This window comes from Chaetodon trifascialis, chromosome 21, assembly GCF_039877785.1.
Source record: "Chaetodon trifascialis isolate fChaTrf1 chromosome 21, fChaTrf1.hap1, whole genome shotgun sequence".
Classification (NCBI taxonomy): Eukaryota; Metazoa; Chordata; class Actinopteri; order Chaetodontiformes; family Chaetodontidae; genus Chaetodon; species Chaetodon trifascialis.
Genome location: NC_092076.1, coordinates 5,990,711 through 6,013,863, shown reverse-complemented (window position 1 = coordinate 6,013,863; position 23,153 = coordinate 5,990,711). Strand labels below are relative to the sequence as shown.

Below are 23,153 nucleotides of genomic sequence, written 5' to 3'. Positions count from 1 at the left end.
AAAAGAAGGATCTGTGAACACGTGAGGGGGTTCTGTCTGTGGATGTTACCTTGTTGAGGTAGGTGGGGGTGCCAGCGCAGTCCGCCCCATACACACTCCTCTCCATGTCTGCGTTGGGGGTCTTGGAGCGAGCCTGCCCTCCCACCCTGGATATGAGCCTCTCTGATGGGCTGCAGCCTGAAACACACACACAGGAAGGGCTGGAGGTCCACACATGAACACACAAGCACCCAAAACATGTGCTCTGCCATTTTAGTACAAGTTTTTGAGTGTCACTGATAGATTCAGTACATGTTCTGTGTGTGTGTGTGTGTGTGTGTGTGTGTGTGTGTGTGTGTGTGTGTGTGTGTGTACCTGTCTTTCCAGCCAGCAGACTGGCCTGGTAAAGGGAGTCTAGCTCAGACAGCTCAGCCTCTTCCCGGTCACAGCAGGGATCACTGTGTTGCCCTGGGGCATGCTGGGAGCTGTAGTGCCCTGGAGAAGACTGGCAACTGTAGCTGTAGCACTGACTGGACGCCTGCGGCCTGATGGGAACGCAGCGGTCTGGGGGTGTGTCATACGGCGTCACCACAGCGTCGGGCCGGTCCAAACTCCAGGAGGACCAATGACGGGTGCCGCTGTCGGCGGCAGCCCCGTGCCTTGGCCAATGCTGATCGGCACCGGTGGGGGAGTGGGGACGGGGTGGTTGCCAGAGCGGCGTGAGAGGTTTCCTTTGCCCAGAGGCTTCCAGAGGGGAAGATGGGGGAGAAGTAGAGGACGGAGGGGGAGGGTGTGTGTGTGTAGGTTCAAGGTGTGTGGAGTGTGCGGTTTGTGTGGTGTGTGTATCCCAGAGACGCAGAGGAAGCGAGGGCAGAGAGATGGCTAAGTGCTTCCCCAGGGGTCTGACACTCACCCCCCCTGCCTGCAGCAACTCACACAGCCTCACCCCCGTCCCTTCCCTCCCATCCTCGCCTTCCTCCCCTCGCCTCCCCGTGCACCCACCCTCCTCTTCCTCCCCTTGGCTGGACGGGGCGCAAGGGTGAGGGATGCTGAGGGTGAGCGGGGGTCGAGGGGGAGCAGGCCGATAGGGTGGAGGGGGCCGGTCCGGGCCCAGAGCAGCGTCCTGGTTGGGCGTTGCCTGGTCCTCTTCCTCCTCCTGATTGGGCGTCAGCAGTACTTGGACCGGGCCAGGCTGTTCACTGGAGAACACAAGAGAGGGAGGGTGTCACTCAGCCAGCAGCACGAAAAAAACAAAAAAACCAGAGCTGCTCTGACGTCAGGTGAGTTACTGCATAGAGGGAAGGTCACAACAGCATACCAGGATAAACAAGCAGAAAACACACACACACACACACACACACACACACACACACACACACACACACACACACACACACACACACAAGCTCACTTCCATACAGAACAAACAGCTATGAACACACAAAGATGCAGCCTTGTGCAAGCATCGCTTTGTGTATGGGATTTCACAGCCATGCTGCTTATGAGTCAGGCACAAGCTCAGCTCCACCGACTGACCGAACGCTGCAGATTCACCAAACTTCCTGATCGTCTTCGGCCCAAACAACCAAAGATTTGACTTTGATCTGATCCTCACAGCAGCAGTTTACCCTCTGCTGCACCGCCGCAGTTTATCAGCCCCGAAAATAAATGTGGCCTCAACAGTCTGGAGTAATTCAGCCTCAGCGGGCCACTATATTACTTTATTGATTTACATACGTTGCTACGTGGAGGATATGATATATGTTGAACATTAGTGGGTCCTCTCTGCAGAGACGTGGTACACACTCTGCACTCTATCAGTGCAGCAGTGTGTGTACTAAACTAGTGTGTGTGTTGGTATGTGTGAACAGCAAGTCTGTAAATTTGTGTGTCTATTTTTAAAGACAGCGTGTGCGCAAAACCTGTATGTGTCTACGTGAGCGCCAGCCCCCATCCCCCACATTAACTCTCCCGTCTCTTTTCAGCCTTAGTAATTACCCAGCAGGCTTTGCAGCAGCAAGCTATAAATCAGAGGCTTGTGTTGATCAATAGGGGAGAGGAGGAAGGTAATAAAAGAGGCTGAGCGCTGAGCTTTACCTCCTCCTCCTCCTCCTTCCCTTCATCCGGCTGTTAACACTTTGGATTTACAATTTATTCATTTTTAAGAAATTCTGCTTTAAGCCGAGCTCTAATGAAGCCAGGATGACTAAACCCGACATTAACATGAATAAGTTAACAAATCCGATCATTGTCTCTACCTTTGTAATTACCATCAATTCAGCTGGTTCAAAGTGCCGCAGTAACAAGATCCAAAGGGAGGATGTTTCAGAGTAGATTTTAGGATCTGACCACCTTTAAGGCACACATGGGACTGGATACTGACTATATTTCCAACTTGCTAACTCCGTCTGAGCCTGAGTTTAACCTCCTCGAGGATAAAAACCAGAGGAGACTGGGCCTTTGCAATCCCGCACGTCATCTTAAAATCTTTTTAAATAGCTTTTATTCCGTGTCTCTCTGTGTTTTTATGGCATTAATACTTTCTATTGTATCTATGTGCTTTTTTGCATGAATTGTTTGATTAATTTCGGTCTATAAAACATCATAAAATAGTGAAAAATGCATAAAAACGTCATGATTTCCTAAAGTCCGAGTTTACTTCTTTAATTTGCTTGTTTTATCTGACCAACAGCCACAAACCCAAAGATACTCAGTTTCCTGAAATCCACAGGATGCTTGGACTTGATTAAACTTGTCTACTTATTATCATCATTTAAACACATTAAACGTAATTAGCTCTTTATCTCAGATTCTAGATGAGCTGCCTCCCTTTCCTAAAATATGAAATAGGACCTTTGTTCTCTCCAGAAACCTGGCTGCTGAAGCTCACAGTCAACCTAACACATCGGGAGGAGACTGACTGCAACACACAAGCACGGCAGCGAGGAGCAAAACAAACAAACGGGATACTGAACAGGATCCGCGAGTGCAATCGCACGGCAGCACACAGGACAGAAACACAGTGACGGACTGCAGCTTCACGGCGCTCAGAGGGACAGATCAGCGGCGCACAAAGAGCAGAGGGAAGCCTCGGCAGCACACAGCTACAAAGAGCAGCACAACAACAATGAAGGGAAGCAGTGAAGCACGGAGAAGCAGAGAGCAACTCTGGCTCTCTCTTTTTATTCTCGATGGCAACACAGAGCCCAGCAAAGCAAGTTTTTTACCGCACTGCAACAAACACACAAACACAAAGGGGAGAAGAAGCTACTGTGTATAGTCAGGTGTGTGCGTTTGAGAACACACGCACATTCAGACACACATACGCATACAGCAGGGTGTGAGAGTGCAGTGCTAGGGGTTACAAAAATGGGGGTTCTGGGATTTTGTGCAGCCAGAGCTGAAGACACACACATGAGGGTGTTGAGGTGTTTTTCGGGCAGCCAGCACCCAGAGGACACACACAGAGGAGTCCTGAGGTGGGTTTAAGGACAGCTTGAGCTGAGGACACACACGAAGTGAGGGAGGGAGGAAGGGAGGGAGGGGGTCTGAGGTGGTTTGGAGACAGGCACCGCTGCGGACACATAAGGGGGGACAGTGGTGGTACCTGCGAGGCCCCTGTGGGCGGGCGCTTCCTGTCTCCCGTTCCATTTCCTGTTCCTGCCTGCGTTTGATTGGGCCCCCAGTGCTCCTCATGCACGCAGCTACAGCCAATCCGCTATGAGCGTTAGCCTCATGCAGGGGTCTGAGCACAGCTGAGGATGTTAACAACAGAGCGGGAGATAAAAAGGAGAAAAGACAGAAAGATATAACGACAGAGTGGCAGAGGAAGAAAGAGCGAGGGAAACGGAAACAACAAAGAAGAAGGACGGAGAGTAAAAGATGAAGAAAGAGACAAAATATGAGGATGAAAGAACAGGTGAGACAAAAGGAGAAAATAGAAGCAGAGCAGAAGGAGTGGTTATGAGGGGGCCGGCATGCATTACGCTCCTCTACTGTAAGTCAACATGGGTGTATTTTATACATGTATAGAGTTGCAAAGTGGGAGGATTTATTTCATCCCCGACTTCCTTTATGTTGGGTGAGTGACAGCTGGAGAACTTACTTGGATTGGTTAAATCATACATGCAAAATATTAGCAATTGGGTCAGAAAACACATGGCTAAAGCTAAAAAGCTAAAAAGTCAAAGTGATTCCCAAGGAGCATTTTGCTAAAAGCTTAAACTTCAGCTACTGTATGTGCTCTGCTAAAAATCGCACTTTGTAGAAATATGCTAAAGCAGTTTTAGATGAATTTAGCATGTATGTGCTAGTATTTTATTCTTTCACAAAAACTGATGATCACCAACATACTGTATGTTAAAAACTACATTATGGCAATTTTGAAAGAGGAAACAGCACTTTATTTTATTTCAGAAGTAATAAAATTTATCCATGCAGCTTACTTGGTCTGGTATGACCAGTAGCCTATGATGGCTAATGTTCACTAATGTTAGCAAACTTAACATTGCTGTATAACAGACATTACTGAGTCTACTTGAGCTACTGTACTGTTACAGGATGCTCACCATTTACCATTATCCTGTGGCTTTGGTGGAGTTATTACATTTAACAAACGTCATTGATATCGTTAGAAGAAAACTCTGAAATGAGAAGACTTTATCGTGGTGAAAAGTACATTTAAACCCCGCATCTCCTCCTGCTTTGCAACTCTATTGTAAATGCATCAATATGTTAACTTGTCCTGTAGTTAGTAAGTCAAAAAGTCAAGATTAGATAAATGAGGAGCAAAGTTGAGGCTACGTTCATGAAGCCACAGACACCAGACAGGGAGAAAAAGACAAGAAGTGTTTCCTTCGCACAGAGCTTTCTATGGTGCATAGCCTTGTGAACGCACCTTGAATGGTGTTAGTTGGTTATAAAAAAAGATGCAGAAGAGGACAACAGAAGAGCAGCCATCACCCGTCTTGGCTTGAGCTTACAGACTTTTTGATTGATAGAGACAGAATAAAGGAAAGTTGATGGCAGCTCTGTTGTTGTTGGCTGTAACCGTCCTCTAAAACACTGAGGCAGATTGTCTGGAGTCCGCCTGAAACCATCGATAGGGATGTGGGAACCCAAATTCTGTTACGTAATTGCACTGATAGTGATGCCATCTGTTCATTCGCAAGTCGTCCTTCCACTTCATCAAGGTTGAGTGTACTCACAGGGGTGTGTGTGTGTGTATGTGTGTGTGCATGTGTGTCAGGTACATGAGGCTGGACACACTGAAGCACACACAGTTGGACAGACAGGACACAACATAATAATCTCTGATATAGATTTAGTTAGTGCTGAGCTGGAGGGGAAAACCTGCACACCTGCAGTTCATACAAGGCTCTTTCACAGACACACATTTTCTGAAAATAGTAACACACACCCCCCACATACACACAGAAAAACAGAATTTGTAAGTGCATGGACCAAATATACATGAAAACACACACACATACACAAGTTTCTCGGAGTCTGATGCCAAGTCTCAGTCAAGTCAAGTCACAAGTCTGCAAAGTGCAAGTCAGGTGTCTGAATGTTGACCGTTGAACAGCATGTGAACGCTATTCTGTCAGAGCTAATCAAAGCTAATGTAATAAAAGAGGGTGAGTGGCTTCGAAATGCCTTATTTATTTGTCGATTTGCCTTTATGTCTTCAGTGGGTCAACTCTCACAACAATCAAGTCTAAGTCTCAAGTCCTGATTGTGACTTGAGTGATTTAGTATGTAAAATATGAAGCTACAGACAGTTAGCTTAGCATAAAGACTGGAAACACTGGGAAAGAGGTAGCCAAACTCTGTGAGCCTGTACGTGGGCACACTGAGGTGCCTTGAGCTAAATGCTAATGCCAGCATGCTAACATACTCACAGTGACTTGCTGATGCTAAACAAATATATGATGTTTACCATGTTCACCACCATAGTTTACTGTGTTAGCATGCTAACATTAGCTAATTAGCTCTAAAACCAAAATAAGGATGAGGCTGATGGAAATGTCATTGGTTTTAAATGTATTTGGTCTTAAAGTATTTAACAAATGGAGAATTTGAACCGATGGTTGCATGAAGGTCCGTGCAAATTCTTCTCAGCAATCCATCCAATAGTCTGGACCACACTGGTGGGCCGACATTGCTGCATGGAGCCATACTGGCAGCATGGCTGACAAAGAATCTGAAAAACTAACGCATAGGCTGAGATATGCCAACTTTCAGTCCTTAGTATGAGTCAAGTTCCAAAAACAATGGATCCTATACTTCCCATAAAGCACCTCTATGAGTCTTTTGTTAGACCCTTCATTGCTTGTACAGTATTAGCCTAGATCTTTCAAAACTCCATGCTCCCAGTTTATCATGTACATTTGTATTCTAGAAGCGCGAAATGAGCTTACTCAGCTCATGTAAGTTGACTAATTGCGGCAGAATTGACAAAGCTCCACCAGAGCCGCAGAAGACTGTGCAGCCTCAGGAACTCCGTGATTATGACCTGAGTCCAAGTCTGAAGTCAACGTCTCACCAATCTCGCACACACATTTAGATACACTGGTACATACATAACTATTTATATGCATGTATATATTAACATGTACATAAACATACACTCACACGCACTCATAATGTATTTCTGTGCTACGAAACACACACACACACACACGTTGTGAATTCCCTTGAGTGTGGCCGGGACATCGGAGCCCTGAACTTGGAGTGGGATTGAGATTTTGAATGGGAATCAACCTGGGAGAGTTTGCCACTCAGTGCCGGTCAGTAAACGTCTCATGGGACTGATCTGACAGAGATTTGCTTGACGAGCTACAATGAACTCAGCAAGAGCTCAGCTGGAAATGAGACACACACACACACACACACACACACACACACACACACACACACACACTTATTCTGACATATAACACTCATGGATGACACACAAAAACCCAGTATGTATAGTATGAGTTATAGTAATACGCACTAGACAAATAAAAATACTGATGGAGGGAGACAGATGGAGAGACAGACGAACAGATGGGAATGAGGACAAAGAGGAGGTCAGACAGAACCACGGACGTACAAGTCACTGTGACTGCTCAACTAGACAACAGGTGATAATGTGACCTTAAAGCTGCACCGGGCAAAATGTGAACATAAAAATACACTGAAATGACGCAGAGCATAAAACCAGTGTCACATTCCTCCAATTGAAATGCCAGGATTACCTGAGAAGTCAGTGTTGGCTCTTTGATATCTGCGGTCTGATGCAGGCAAAGTTGCCAGGTGCAGCTTTAAATGCAGTCTGCCCTTCTTCTTAAAGGGCCAGTTCACACAATTTCACAAAAAACATTTATTCTCAGTTATGATTCTGGGGTTTAGCCATGCAGATAGAGATTTGGAGCTCGCTGTGAACAGCTTTCATTTTGATAAAGAAATAGTCCCTGCAAAGGAAGCGGAGACAAATATCTTAAAATTTGCTAGGTACCACTAGAGGTAAGCGATGTAATATGTTTTCTGTAAATTGGGTGAACTGACTTCTTCTGTTCTCCTTCAAAACTCCAAACCTCCCAAACATTTTTCCTCCACCCTCCCACTTCCTGTCATCCTCTTCACCCCTACTTTCTTCCATACCCTGGTGTTGGAGCTGGTCCAGGTCCATGAATTTGCTGGGTTTGGGGTTGAATCCCATGGCCGCCTCCCGCTCTGCCTCCCTCCGCTTCTGCTGCTCCTGCTGGCGGGCTCTCCTCGCCACCTCCTCCTGCAGCTCGTCCAGCTCACTGCGCCCTGAGCCTGAATCTGCGCAAATGAAATCATCAATCAAATCATACGTATCGTACAGTAGTTACAGTAAAAGCAAATACCTGCACAAATACATACCTGCGTTGGTGCCGCCGCCCCAGCTGGGGGAGGGCAGCTCTTGCAGAATGGCACCACTGCTCTTTGACTTGGGCACCGAACGCCATGACGGTCCTGACATCAGCACCCGTTTCTGTTGCCCCACCTCCCTGTTGAGAAGGAGAAGAAAAAAAACACACACAGAGAAAGAGAGCAAGGAAAAAGAGACAAAAGGGGAAAATGTTGAAAGCGCAGATCATATGTCTCCAGACAAATACGTCCACGGATTGATCTGTTCTACTACTGCGGGACGATTTTGTCGTAGTTAATGTCACATTCGTATTTCATGCTGACAAAGTGAAACTGAACGGAAAAACAAGAGAGACAGAGAGACCAAGAGAGGGAAGGGCAATGAACGACAGAGACAGAAAGGGAGAGACAGTAATTGTTATTTGTGAGTTTCCTACCTGTCGGGGCTGCTGCTGTTCCTCTCGCTGCTCTCGTAGCCACTCTCCATCCTCTGAATCAGACGTGGCTGGTGCTCCACCCCTCTCAGAGGTGGAGGGGCAGGGGGACCCATCGTCCGCCCGCTGCCCAGAGACCTGGGCTGCCCGACCAGCCCAAACCCCGCCTCCAACTCCCCAACCTCCCTCCCTTCCACCTCCTGCAACCCTAGCTGTGTGGGTGGAGCGGGTCCCGCCAAGGGAAAGGAGTTGTGGGGCTCCGGAGGGAGAGAGGGACCAGGCAGGGTGTTGTAGCCCAGACAGGAGCCTCTCGGTCGGGTGAAGATGCTGTCGATGTTCAGGGCCTCTCTCCTGGGCCTCCAGGTTGGCCTGTAACGGCCTCCAGAAGAACTAGAGAGCAAGAGAGGAAGATGTTGAACAGGATGTAACACAAATTACCTGACTGCTAAAAACTACTCAAAAAGTTGCAAATGTGCCTCCTTTAAAGAAAGTAGAATGACTCTTTTTAGAGGGTAGTAATGTAAAAATACACGACCTACAAAACGACTTAAATACAGCTCAGTCACGACACTCACACAGAGCTCTTAACCATTTATTGCTCCAACAATGCAAATTTTAGTTCTGTAGTGTGGTTCTGCTCTGCAACGAATCTGAGCTTGACACACACTGAGATATGATCAGCAGCTACTCTCAACCCTTAAATTACATTTTATTTGACCTCTATTTAATTCATGATAGCAGGACTAATACTCCTGTTCAAACAGCAATGAATTTACTCGAGTACTGAACTTAAAAACTTAATTTTGAGAACTTCCACTCCACTGCATTTCTGTTAGAAATATTGTTCTTTCTAATTCGCTACAATTACTTAAGTTACTTAATTTAACCTTATAAAGTAAAATGCATTATTACAGCTTAAAGAGCAGGATGTCTAAAGTCGATGTGTATCAGCGGTGAAGTACCTGGACTTGCTCTCACTGCTGGTGCTTTCATCCTCCCAGTGGGGCCCACCAGCTCCTCCCTCACAGCCCCCGACTCCTGACGAAGAGGAGGAGGACAGGGGACGAGAGGAGGAGGAAGAGGAGGTGAGTGGCCGGCGGGAGGAGAGGAGGAAGACGGCGGTCTCCTTGTACTCCGGCAGAGGAGGAGAGGGAGGACGGGGAGGACCCTCCACCGCTGACTCTGAAGGTGGGAAGAAGAGGGACAGAGAGCAAATCCAATAACTTTATTTTTTCATCCCACAGGGGGCAATTAAGCAGGCAGCAGTGCAATATGAGAGTCTGCAGAACTCACTTCACTTGCTCTAAAACTTGAAAACTGACCTTTGTTTGCTCTTACTGGATTTGTACCTACAACAAGTAAAGCAGTTCAGTACTTTCCCTGAAAACACTGCGGTCACTTGAGTATTTGCAGTTGTTTGGAGCTGTCAAGGTGCAGCTTTACTTTGAGAGCACAGATAACTTTGCGTTTGGACCCAAATGCAGTATTACCTCCGGCGTCAGCACCGTGCGGCGGTGTGCCGATGTCGTAATTACAGACCACTGTGGTCTGGGATTCGCTGGAGAGGTGGCTGCCCGTGGACTGGTGGAGCGATCGGCTGCGAGAGGCACGGTGACTCGAGCTGTCCGTCGAAGAGTCGGTGCGAGTGTCGCTGGATATGGATGGCTCGCGACCTGGGAGACAGCAAGATGACCTTTCATTTAATGCTGCATCTTCATATGTTTACAGTCAAATAAGTTCATGTGCTGCAGTGTGCCCAAGCAGAAGTTGGATTAGAGGGTTGAAGGTTAGAGCTTTAAAGCTGTAAACTCGCACGCTCCTGATGATAAACACAGTAATCTGATATAATCTGTAGCAGAGTCATCTTTGCTGTACCGGAGTCTTCACTGTCGTAACCAGCCTTGCTGCTGCAGTGCTGGAGCTCCAGCTGCGGGTTGGAGCTGGTACAGGGGTTGGGGCTCTCCTGCAGTATCACCGGCGTCCCACGGGGGTCAGCGTAGAGCAGCAGCAGGGGCTGATAGTGGCCTTTGATACAGCGAGACACCACGTCCTTCCACTTAGGGCCGATCTGGAGGTGCAGCAGGGCAGCACACACACATAAAGACACACATAAACATACATATAACCCCCGGACACACACACACACACACACACACACACACACAAAGAGACAGTAAATCTATCTGTTTTGAGATATAACATTACGCATATTCCACCAAACGTGGAAGGTCAAACACACATTGTGCTGCTGTGTGCCCTTATTGATATCATATTATCACACTTTTTCATTTGCTCAATGATCTAATCTGACTGTCAGTGTGCACTGTGACTGATAGAGGTGTCAAGGACGTGTAGATTCACTTTATATCACAATTTGACACAAACAAACCCAGTTTCCCTCGATTCAGCCACGGGAAGATTTATATCATTTTCCAGCCTTATGGAACATAACTCACGCTTGAATCGTGAAGTATTACAGCATAAGACCCGCTTTAGCGCTTAAACCTGCGCTAAGACGGAGACAAAGACAGGGATTAAACCTCAAACACATAATCAATCTCAAGCCGCCCCCGCTGACCATGCAGCACTTAAACTAACATACAGCACAGTTCTTGTCATTGCTGCTCTCACCGGCACAACTGGAGATGCAGCAGATACTGTACAGCACCCCCCTCCCCGTGTTGCAGCATGCAGACTCCAAACTGTGTCTCACCTCTTTGACGTGGGCGTCGTCGAAGTACATCCACTTGCGTATCTTGGTCTGGAAGAAGAAGGTGGAGTAGTGCTTGCCGTAGTAGCACACCATGCCCACCAAGTAGAGCTCCGCCTGGCGAGCCCTCTCCTCTGTCACACGGTAGAACAACTACAGAGAGAGAGAGAGAGAGAGAGAGAGAGAGAGAGAGAGAGAGCGAGGAGGGAGGGAGGGAGGGAGGAGGAGACAGGGAGGGAGGGAGAGATGCAGGGAAGAGAGGGAGAGGTGTGCAGTAGAAGGGGATGAGATAGAGATAGAGGAGTAAATGTGAATACAAGCACATTTTTGCTCACCTAGTATACTATGCTGTATGCAGTAATCCCTCACACGCTGCCTTTACTCCTCATTTCCATTTCAGTGTGTGCTGCACATGCAGCTTTTCGTGCAGATATGATGCAAGATCTCACACTGATGTCCCATTAAGGTCAAAAAACACTGCTGCACATTTCATATGCACAGATAATCGTGCTATAAGTGCTGAAGTTGTTGGTTTAGGAATGTTAATATAACCTTCATTCTATCTTTACCTTCTGCTGCATGTGGTTCAATACAGTAAAATGACAAATTATCCAGCCATGCAACTAACAATTGCTTTCATTATTGATTACTTAAGTATGCAAAATGTCACTAGTTTCCACAACCCAAAGCGGCATCATTAAATTGCTTCTTTTGTCCGACCAACAGCACAAAACTAAAAGAAATTCAATTTACAAAGATAAAAAGAAACAAAAGAAAAACAGCAAATCCTCATATTTGAAAAGTTTGAACAAGCAAGTATGCAGCATTTATGCTTGATAAATAAAAATCAATCAAAATTGTTATTGTTATATTGTACTGGCTAATTGCTTCAGCACTGAAATAATCTGGTCTGTGGAGAGAAAGAGCACAAAAGAGTAACAGGGAAGCAGAAAAGAGAGAAAACAGATGCAGAAGTGAGACAAAGAGAGAGAGTGAGAGCAGTGGCAGAGGAGGAGGGATACAGGAGGCAGATGGATTCACTTCTCCTGATCTGAATGACTAAACAAAAGCAGAAAATGCCATAGATTATGCCTCCGATTCCTATCTAACAACTAGCTTCATCTGAGCAAAGCGGGATGAAAACGAGAGAGACAGCAGCAGGCGGAGACAGAAGATAGAAGATAGAGGAAAGAATTTGACTCACTATAACACAGTCATATTCGCTGATCCATTATTCATAGATATCACTTCTGAATGTGGCTGGAGATGTTACAGTGGCATTAAAATGCATCGACATTATTCAGTCATGACACGCAGGATCAGAGGCCAAACACGTGTGTGTGCGAGGTGTGAAAGCTGCAGCGGGAGAGCAAGGGGCGCTATATGAGAGTAATGGAGGTCAGCTCGAGTGTGTCGTGTGTGCTGTAATTTGTTGTTTTTCACTGGGAGTTGGGACGGGAATAGTGGAGTTCATTGGACGTTAGGGTGTGCACATTCGTATTCTGCATTTGTGTCATTAAGAGTGTATTTGTGTGTTGCAGATGTGCTTTTACACGTGTGTGTCTTTAGGATTATATGTGTGTTCTTGCATGTGTTCATGGCACATCAGTGTGAGTGTGTGTATGAACATGCCTCTGGGGATTTGCACCTCTGACCTGGAGGTTGAAGACCAGCGCCAATGAAAATCAAGTTTTAGCCTGGTCAACATGTCCATATGGTGTTTGCTACAAGAAATATCATGAGCAGCCAACACCACACTTAAGCATTTCCACCTTGTAACTGCAGTGGACCAATGACAGCCATGGTTTCATATATCATACCTAAGGAACCAATCCCATCAACCTGCAGCTATGGTGAAACAAGGGCCAGTCACATGTCAGCATTTTGCAAGCTTAGTTTCACGATGGGAGACGTGTTTTCACAAAGTTGCAGAAAGAGAAATGTTGCACCTTCATGTATCACCAAAAGATCCAAAAATCTAAGCACCAAACTGTAGCCTGCAGTAGCCTCTGTCCAGAGCACTGTTTTCAACACCAACAGACGAATCTTATCAAAACTTATACTGAAACCCGATACTGTTCCATCCATTTATCGTGGGGGACACAGTGTTTTATCCATTAACAAATCTGCATGCTAGTTCATGTTAGCTAACACTAATTTGTGTCAAACACCGACAGGACAGTTTATATAAGCTGCTAGTAGAGTGTTAGCAAGATAGTTAGGTAATTCAAGTGCATGTGCAACGTGGGGCAAGTTTTCCTTCAGGGCTTTCTGCCAGAAAGCCTTCTGTCAGAAAGCCTTTCCTCACAGGTTGCTAGTATAGTGTTAGCAAGATATGGTAAGATAATTCAAGCACATGTGCAATGTGGGACAAGTTTTCCATCAGTGCTTTCTGTCAGACAGCTTTCTGGCAGAAAGCTGCCAGAAAGCGTGTGTGTGTTATGTGTGTGTGTTTGATGAGAAGAGCTGAAGGTGAACAGGTATGCTCGGGCATTTTAAGGCATAAAGGGAAAAGGTTCTAAATATGAATTGTGATGAACAGAGATGAGAAGAGAAACTTCTGGTACCTGTTTGCTTTGGCAAATTTCAATTAAAACACAAAGTGAAGTCTGAACTTTAATAACCGAATAGCTTCAGAGCAGAGCATCTCTCTGAAAAACAATCAAATATCACTTATTTCACATTTCTGCTTCTTAGCAGCCTTTAATGTCGCAGCTCGACAAAAGAGGCGAGTCCATGAGTGAGTGGAGGGGACGGGGAGAGTTCAGACATGTCTGCAATACCAGCAGAACAGACAGGAGCGAATGCAGAGGCCACAGCCTAAAAATGACTTCAGCAGAGCGCTTTGTCGTGACTTTTATGGATGTGGATTAAACTGAGTCACGATGACGCCCTGCCGTGCTTGTAAATTTTCATGGCTGTAATTTTTTCTGCCCCCACGAAGTAATTTAACAAAATCACAAAGATTTCAGTTTCTGCTGCAGTGGACGTGGATTTATCTCAGAATATGGAAAATAAACTCCAGGAGGAGACCTCTTTTCTTCCTTTCAGAAAGACCAATGAAAGAAATGCTGTATGAGATTCCACCAAGTTACAGAAGCCAGTGGAACAAAGGCGACACAGGAAGTGACTTCGGCTCTCTGTAGGTGGAAGGTTCAGCCGCGGGCCAGGGGATCTGAAGGGATTTCGTTTTTTGGGATCAGCATTCATTTGAAGATCTAGTAATCTACCGTATTAAACCTTTTGGCTCTCTGGACACAAAACACTTTTAAAGCAACTATCCTCAAGCATGTTTGGTATCACTCTTCTGTCAGATGAGTAGCCAAACTTGTCTTGAAAATAAAATGAGATGTGACTGCTGAGCCATCAAATGAGGTCGTGGTCAAAGTCCACTTGAAGTCCACTCATACACATTCACATCAGCTCCATGTTCAAAAGCTGGTATTTTTAAAAATGCCGTCTCCAAATCTCTCAAATCACATTTTGTCTACCTTGTCCTTCATCCTAGCATGACAACGAAATTCAGAAATCCACAAAATCATTAAACAGCCTTTAAAACAAGGCAACGACACATCATGCGGTTTGACTTCCCCCTTTTGAAAGTAAGTGTTTAGCAAGAGTAAGCCATAAGCCTTGAAATGAAGGGATTGAAATACGCACTGGGATCTGGTTTAAGAGGTTAAAGGATTTCTTAACCTTCCAAGAAAGGGTCAACTAGTAGACTGTTCCATGTCAATTGAAAGTGACGTCAGCGGGACTCATTTTCCCCCCAAACCGAAACACAGTGTCAGGTTGAATGCAAGTACTCAAACAGAATGGACACTTTTGGGGTTTTTCATTCGTTTTCTCATGAATTATTATTTAATTATTTAAATGTAAACTGGAGTCCATACAGCCAAAGTGGTGCTTTAGCTAAAAGCTAAACTCAGCATGCTAACTATGATAATGCTAACACGCTGATGTTTGATTGAACACTGTCACCATCAAAGATTAGCATTATTAGCATGTGAGCAAAAACAAATGGTAGTTTTGCAGGTATTTTGTCATAAACCATTTTTATTTGAGTAATACAGAGAAAATTTGCCTGATGAAAAGTCCAGGGGATCAAGTCAGCAGGTTTCATCCTCTGGAAACCATGAATGTTTGCACCAAATTTCATGGCAGTCCATCCAACATTTGTCCAAATATTTCAGTCTGGACCAAATCCACTGTGTATTTTTCCTTTTTAACTGTAACATCTTTTATTGTTGAAGCCTCAAAGGAGCCTCATGAGGCTCTGTGGGCGCAGTCGCCACCACAAACATTTCTGGTTGGTTGTTTCTGACTATTGATGGTCATCTCACTGTTGCTAGCACCTCTGGGTCATTGGCAGACGCTGCACACAAAAACCTCTTTTCACTAACAAATTAAGAGCTTTGTGTTTGTATCTATGTCAGTGTTTGGGCGGAAGTGCTTGGCTGCTCACATAGGCAGACATAACATATGCTAATGTGGTATAATGACCGTGTAGTGTTTGTGTGCGTGGTGTGTGTGTGTGTGTGTGTGTGTGTGTGTGATCCCCTTACATCTCCCAGACGCAGGCAGGTCCCCAGGCTGTGTATGACGTCCTCCGCGAGGTCAGAGTGGTCTGAATCCCACACCAGCCCGATGGACACAATCTCCGGTGAGTTCATCAGCACCCGGCGGATACGCAGCACCTCCCCACAGTTACTCTGTAATGGAGGGAGGGAGGGAGGGGAGGTTAAAAAAAAGCAAAGCGTGTGATCAAACAGGTTTATTCATCCAGTGTTATGAGGCAGTGTGACAGCGGCATACGTCGCTAAAACCAGCCCTTTATTTGGCAGCGATGAACACGCGCACGCATGCAGATCCGCACACAGATGAAGTGAACGGCAGCAGAATGAGAGAGCAGATAAAAGGCAGGAGAAAAGAGAAGATGAAAGGATCGTAAGAGAGAACGACAGAGGAAGAAGCGCTGTGCTGAGTTGTATTTGTCCCCTGGGCCTTCTGCTGAGTTCAGAACCGTGTGTTCTGAATCCTTCCTTTGAGTCATGACCCACCGCGGAGCTGGTGCACACACACATACATGCACACACACACGAGCATGCACGCAGTGCTGGCAGAGCGCGCTCGGAAACAGCCTGAGAACACCCTGGCAACCAGACACTTTGCCAAACACACACACATATGCACAAACACACACAGAACTCTCCCTTTGTGGGCGGCGGGCTGTCTTGCGCTGGCACCAGAGATGGCAGGAAGGTATTTTGCCAGGGTCTGCTTCTCAATTCTCAGAAAGGGACACAAACACAAGCCAGGGAGCAGCAGCCAAACAGCACAGCAACTGAGACACGGGCTATCTGTTAGCTCAGGACACATCGATGGGACACACAGCCTCTGTTAGCTCTCTGCGCTGTGTCTCCGCTGAGAACAGCCGGTGACAACATCATTCATCAAATGATCGTGCAAACAGATTCGCTCTGCTTCATAATACAACATTGATCTTGCCGTTTCATCTCTGAATTTTAGATGCAAAGATTTCTTTCTCTCTCTCTCTTTTTTTTTGCTGTGGCTATGCAGGCCTTTCCAAGAGAGAGTGAGTTATATAACAGTGCTGCTGGTCAAAGGATACTGTAGGTTTGCAGAATGCTGATCATGGCATTCTTCAGAGCAAAATGAAACAACTTTTGGAAAATGTTTGTGCTTATGCTTCCTCGCCACTCACACAGCGACGGAGCAAAGAGACAATCCTACTTTTATCAGTGTAGTGACAGCTAAAGAGGCAGACTGAGCAGTGAAACCACCATGCAGAGGTGCAAAGTTAAGCCTCCTACACACACAGTTTCTGGTAAATTTCTGGGTTATCCTCTAAGGCTCCGCTAGTGATTTTCACCCTTCACACATGCAGCGACGTTCAGGAACATTTCCTTCTTGCGCCTTTTCACACATGCCACCGCAAAGCCGGAACAGATGGGGCGAGGGACAGCCCAGCAGATGGAGGTAATGCAACACTTAAGGATGCCAACCGCCATAAAGCTCAACAGAAGAAGAAGATGAGGCCAGGCCGGATGTGCGTGTATGCGAGCTCCCTTATTTCCAAATCTGTCCCGGTTCCAGAAGAAAAAGCTTGTCTGCAAACAAATGAACTTGTAGTGCCGGGTTAGCTTTCGAATCACGAGGCAACTGTGAACGGGTCGTAAAATGGTTGCAGTGATGCATTTGTGGATCCTGCACGCTCATGGAGTGTCACCAGTGTGGCTTTTTGTTGTTGTTTGCCTGCATTTGAGAGGGGAACATCCTGCTTTTTGCTCCTCTGCCTTTGTTTGAAAGCTACACGCCGCATTCGCTTGGATTCAGGCACACAGCAAAAACAAATGGCAGGACGTGAAAACAAAATATGCATGATTTTATGGTGGTGACGTCACATTGTTTACAAAAGAAAGGAATAAAATATGTTAAATAAAATAACTGTCTGTCATTTTACTGTATGTCATCATTCTAGTCATACATGTCTATCAAATGCAGCTTTCTCTCAATATTGCACTGCAAATTTAAAATTTAATTCGCTCCAAAATGTAAAGTCATTCATTCATTTCCAACATGGGCTGTTATTTATTGTAATATCAAGCTCTGATCATGAAACTCTGGCTTCTGCTCCACCAAAATAACTGCTCTCGTCCACTAAATAAAATCCAGTTTGCTGTCCGCAGTCTGCCAGAATCCATGTGAATGCATTAACAGTTACAAGATCCTTTGCAGGTTTTACATACAAAACATTGTGAGTTTATCAAATATGATGCACTGATTAAGCCACATTTCACATGAATACTTCTGTACTTATACTACTATACTACACCTGGAAACTTAGCCTATATTGCTAAATCCTGGTTGGTACATCAGGATATGTGGCATCACTTTTTCCAACAAAGCCCACTTCAAACCAGCAAGGAGAACACAAATAGTTCTCTGATGCAGTTTCCACTTGCAGTACGGAGCCGGCTTGGAAAATACGTTTTCACTGCCTTTAAGTCAGATATTTTACACTTTCATGACGCTACTTTTGAAGTAGTAAAAGAACTGAAAACTTCCTTCCACCACAGCATCTATATATTCAAACATGTCAGCCTCCTCTGTCAACTCTTTGGCACCAAGCAAACATCCTCACACTCTCCTATCATCAATCTGGCACCTACAGTATCTCCCAGCAGCCGTCCAAAGACCATCACTTTGTTTGAGCAAAGCCCAGCGTGGTATTAACAAAAGATCAGCGCCGCAAGTGATGGAAGATAAACACAGGCAGGTTTGTGTGACTCCCGCAGGACTGCGCACACGATGTCAGCATCCGGGCCGTGGATAAGCTAAGGGTGTGCACGAGTGCAGCTGCAGAGGTGGAGGTTGTGGTGGCGCTGCTGGGCGACGAGAGGGCCAGCTGAGGAGGCTCTTTGTGGGGGTACTTTGGCAGAGAGGGGCGGCTGAGCGAGGCCAAGCTGGAGCTATTCAGCAGCGGCCCTTTCCCATGTGGCAGCACCACACACAAAGCTGCAGAACAAAGGCATCACGCTGTCCACCTCCGTCACTACCTGCACCTCTTCTGGCTTCCTCTGACCGGAATCTCTCTTCTTCAATCACCCAAAACACGAGCGTATTCGTTTCAAATGATTTTTTTTCCCCGCACAAAACAAATGTTCTGCTGTTTCCTGCCGCAGGAAGACGCCGATCACTGTGGCTCACTGTAAAGGAGGTCGGCGACGACGACTCAGAAAATGCTTCCGGTAATAGAAAGTGGGGAGAAAAACGGGATGAAGATGCAAATGAACTGCTGATTATGTAACACAGGCCCCGCGAGAAAGAAGAGGGGGAAAAACAAACACGTAATGATGAAACGACCGAAGCGGTTTGCTGCAAATTATATTTTTAACAACTGAATTCACCCTACTTTTAATTTATTTTACCCATAGATCTTTTGATATCAGAAAAAAGATTTTTTTTCTCTAGTCTTGAAAAACAAAACCCGTGTGTGTGTGTGTGTGTGTGTGTGTGTGTGTGTGTGTGTGTGTATGTGTGTGTGCTCTCACAGGGCAGTTGCGCAGGTCTCCCATGTTGCTGGCGTTGCGGAGCAGTTCTCCAAACATGTCCGGTGTAGGTTTCTCTCTGCACTCCAGCATCCTCACTGCCTGGTTACTGCAGCATTGGACACACGCACACGCGCACACACACACACACACACACGCGCGCGCGCACACACACACACACAAAGACTGACAATAAACGACACATTCGGTAAATGTGCACGCAGTCCAGAGTGAGACCTAACATCGCCTCCGTTCTCGAAACTTTAAGTTTGCCTGCTCTGTGGTGCCGTGCAGTAATCTGCAGACAACTGTTCGACTTCCTGCTGCATTTCTGGCTGAAAATCTGTTGAAAATCTTTGAATTATACAGTGTGTTGTTCACTGGCCGTGCGTACTGCTTAGGCAACCATTCACACACATCTAGGCTGACTCAGAGTCAGTCCCACAAGGTTTTTCCAAAAGCTTTAAAAAAGAAAACAGAAAGAAAAGACGTGAAAGTAAGAACAAATCTAGATTATAGTCATTAAGGCTGTGATTCCTAATTCTCAATTCTGCTGGCAGATTATGATCTTTGACCTTCCTGAAATGGTCGAGCTAAAAGATAACTTCCGTCCAGGGAGCAATAACAGCACAGAAATATTATTATTGTTACGGTTATTAAAGGAGAAGTTCATCTACAACTCATAACTTTCATGAAAAAAAGCTTTACTTGTGGAACAAAACTGCACTTTGGAGACAATCTCCTTCAGCGAGGCTTAATGCAGCGACACTTTAATACTGAGCTGCATTTATCCCTTTTGAATACAATTGTCCTCTGAAGGACAAACTCAAATATACGTTATTATTATCTGTGAATACCAAATGAACTCGTGTGAGCCCGTCTGCAGCTCGGGACCACGCGTGGGATTATGTGATGCAATGAATCAGCATTGTTTTTGGTTTTTTTTGGTTTTTCTGGTGAAGTATTCCTTTAAGAATAATGATTTTAAAACCCGTCCGAATCTCCCCCCCTCCCCTCGCTCTCACCCCTTCCATTAGCCTGAAATGAACTCAACCTCTCTTCTGCTCTCTCCCGCTCGGCTTAACCCCTCGCTCGGCCTCTGCTCTCACGCGAGGCTACGAAAGCGGGAAAAAAACGACGCACCAGCCAGAAGCACACTTGTTTACTTAAGTCTGAATTGTGCTTGAACCAGACGTTTGTTTTGTATTTTTGTTGCCCTCTGATTATCTTACTCTTGTTGACTTTTGCATATTTGGCTATCTCGACTGTAAACAACAGGCTCCACTCGGGGTAAAAATAGCTTGGCAGCGCTAACAGGCACAAACACAGAGCGGCGGCACCGCTGTGCCCCACAACTACCTTGACACAGTGTGTTTATTTGTTCTTTTGCCCCCCATTCATCCCTCTATTTCCTCCGCCGCGTTCCATTTCCAAAAGGGATACAGAGTGATATATCCTCTTATTTCCCTCTCGTTCACAGTCTTTCCGACCCACTGTTCCACTTATAGATTTATGTCGCCCCCTGGGTCCACTGAATCAAACAGCTGATTGATTACTTCCCCTGTTCCTTATTTCATTGACTGAGAACGTGTGCGAGTTTTATGTAACAGCTTCGAGGACGCGCACACACACACCTCTCCTGCGTGTGCATTCACCTGCGCGCTAATGTCTACCTGAACATGCCATCATGCGCAAGCTCACCTGCCCTTGCATATGCATGAACATACACGTGTGTGTGCGCTATGTGTGTGCGCTCACAGTTCAGTGTTCAGCAGGGACCCGCGCAGGGAAGAAGAGAACACGCTGTACCTTCCTTTACTGCCACCCAGCCTCAGCTTGCTGCCAGATTTACTGCAGTGTGTGTGTATGTGTGTGCGCTGAGTGTGTGTGTAGGTGTGTGTCTGGTCTTACCAGAGGGATGTAGTGGAGATGTAATGAACCATCTGAATGAAGGGCAAGGGGTCTGATGTGGCTCCACAGCTGTTACACACACACTGCGAACACAAACACATTTTCAGATTGACCGCGGCGCGTCGTGCTCTTTAAAAACGTTGGCGTGAGGCTCATAGACTGTACAAAACATGGACGCCGTCTCCGTGACGTCAGCCGCAGGTTTCTGAGGAGCCATTGTGAAGCTCCAGCTGTCGCCATCTTGGCACCACCTGACTCCGCAAAACTCCTGGCTGAAGTGATGGAGCGTGGGTGGAGCTGAGGCAGGCCGGGTTGCTGAAACCTAGCTGTCACTCAAACATCCGTGCCCATAATTATGCAACACTTTAAGCCGTAATATTATTTAAATGAGTGAGTTATATAAAACATCACCTCCTGTGCAGTTGTTATGAACATGGAAATTAGCTTTAGAGGCCAAAACAGTTATTTGTACCAGGCTGTTACGGTGTTTATTTCTGCTGTAAAGTTGGACATGTAATATGGGGGTCTATGGGGAGTGACACACGTTTGGAGCCAGCCTCATACTTTTGGCACTTCCACCTTCATTTTTCAGTGCTGCCGTTTGGTGTTATTTTTTTAATCCAAGCCACAAAAGTGAACCTTGCAGCAGATCAGGAACAGCCTCCTACCTGTTCGAACAGCGTCATGGCAAACTTCTGGTGTGGTATGCAGTGTTTGGCGGTGCAGATGTCCTCTCTACTCTCCGCGCTGATGTGGAAGTGGATGCGCATCAGGAGGTTCTCCTGAGAAACACATAAGGCAGAGTGGACATCTATTAATCTGTGTGTGTTGTGTGCTAAGAGGGCATATGTGCTTGTTTATATTGGATACGTATGTACAGTGTGTGTGTGTGTGTGTGTCTGTGTGTGTGTGTCTGTGTGTGTGTTTGATCGTTCCTCTCTGTTGGTGCTCTTGTTAATCTGACCGTGGGAGCAGCATCTATATTTCATAAGAAGCCGACGGATTCCCTGACTGAACACATTTACTACCAATCGATCAGACAGCGCCTCTCATGCACACACATAAAACACACACACACACACACACACACACACACACACACACTGAAAGAGGCAGAGAAAGAGACTGAAAGCGGTGGAGACAAAGCAACAGGAAGGGCTGATGAGAAGAAGACGATGAGGAAGTGTAAAGACAGAACAAAACTTGTGACTAATGATATTTTTTTTCTTAGTTTTCCTCTTTAATAAATGATGAAGTGAAAAAATTAGACACCAACCATGAGAGGAATGTATCACACTCACTAATTAATGCTTCTGAGGAAGTAAATTCCTAATAATATATGGAAAAAGGGCATGAAGTTTTCTCTAATATGAAAATAAAGACAATAAAGAGGAGCATGACTGGATGATATTACCATCCGGTCCACATAAAACTCAAATATTTTACGAAAATCTGTTATCTGGTCTGCAAAACATATCTTAAAGTAAAAAAAATACTATAAATGAGCCAGAAAATGTCATTAAATGCTTTATTTGACCAACATTAAATCATCATTAAATCATTAAATTAAATTAATTAAATCATTAAATTATAAAAGTACTGAATTTACAGTAAAAGCAAGAAAAACCTCATTTTTATTTTCACTCACAATTAATCGACTAATTGTTGCAGCTGGGATGAAGTCCTTACTGCCATCTGTGTGAATGCGTGTGATATCTGCAGCCTTGTGGGTAGTGAGATTAAATAATATGCAAGTAACACCTGACACTTCAACTCTCTTTCAGGGCACTGGAGACGTGTGAACACAGCACTGACGTGTCATCGCCTTAGAAAGGTGATACAGCTGCTTGTTTATGTGTCCAGTTGCTAAACATCATCACCATTCATTTTCCAATATTTATCCATAATTGTCCAATATTCACTCTCTTTAACTCTGTTTTTGGTCTCCTCCAGCTCGAAATAGAAAGCGGCTAAATGCAATGCCGTGATCATGATGGGACGCTGGGTGAAAGACATGTTTCTCTGCGGTTGCTCTGGAAAAAGAGGAAGATTTCCTCAGAGTTCCTCAGACACTCACTCAGATAAACCTTAAGGCAAACCCCTCACCCTCCTGTATTTGTGTGTGTGTGTGTGCGCGCGCGCGCACATGCGTGGCCATGTTGT

General features: G+C 45.6%; 1 protein-coding gene across 3 annotated transcripts in view; it reads right to left on the bottom strand.

The window, feature by feature from the left end:
- The window catches only part of usp54b (ubiquitin specific peptidase 54b), a 51,288-nt gene that overhangs the window by 3,099 nt on the left and 25,036 nt on the right, over positions 1–23,153 (bottom strand). For all 3 annotated transcript variants that reach the window (XR_011603456.1, XM_070990143.1, XM_070990144.1), the window contains 14 exons: positions 21,659–21,772; positions 20,991–21,073; positions 19,083–19,188; positions 15,573–15,719; positions 11,011–11,160; positions 10,173–10,365; positions 9,788–9,970; positions 9,260–9,479; positions 8,301–8,687; positions 7,876–8,003; positions 7,630–7,788; positions 3,587–3,734; positions 355–1,178; positions 50–177 (listed from right to left, as the gene is read on the bottom strand). Coding sequence is in view for 2 of the 3 variants with exons in the window: in XM_070990143.1 (XP_070846244.1) it covers positions 50–177; positions 355–1,178; positions 3,587–3,734; positions 7,630–7,788; positions 7,876–8,003; positions 8,301–8,687; positions 9,260–9,479; positions 9,788–9,970; positions 10,173–10,365; positions 11,011–11,160; positions 15,573–15,719; positions 19,083–19,188; positions 20,991–21,073; positions 21,659–21,772 (2,970 nt within the window). In the remaining variant the exon portion in view is untranslated. The remainder of the gene's footprint in view (positions 1–49; positions 178–354; positions 1,179–3,586; positions 3,735–7,629; positions 7,789–7,875; positions 8,004–8,300; positions 8,688–9,259; positions 9,480–9,787; positions 9,971–10,172; positions 10,366–11,010; positions 11,161–15,572; positions 15,720–19,082; positions 19,189–20,990; positions 21,074–21,658; positions 21,773–23,153) is intronic.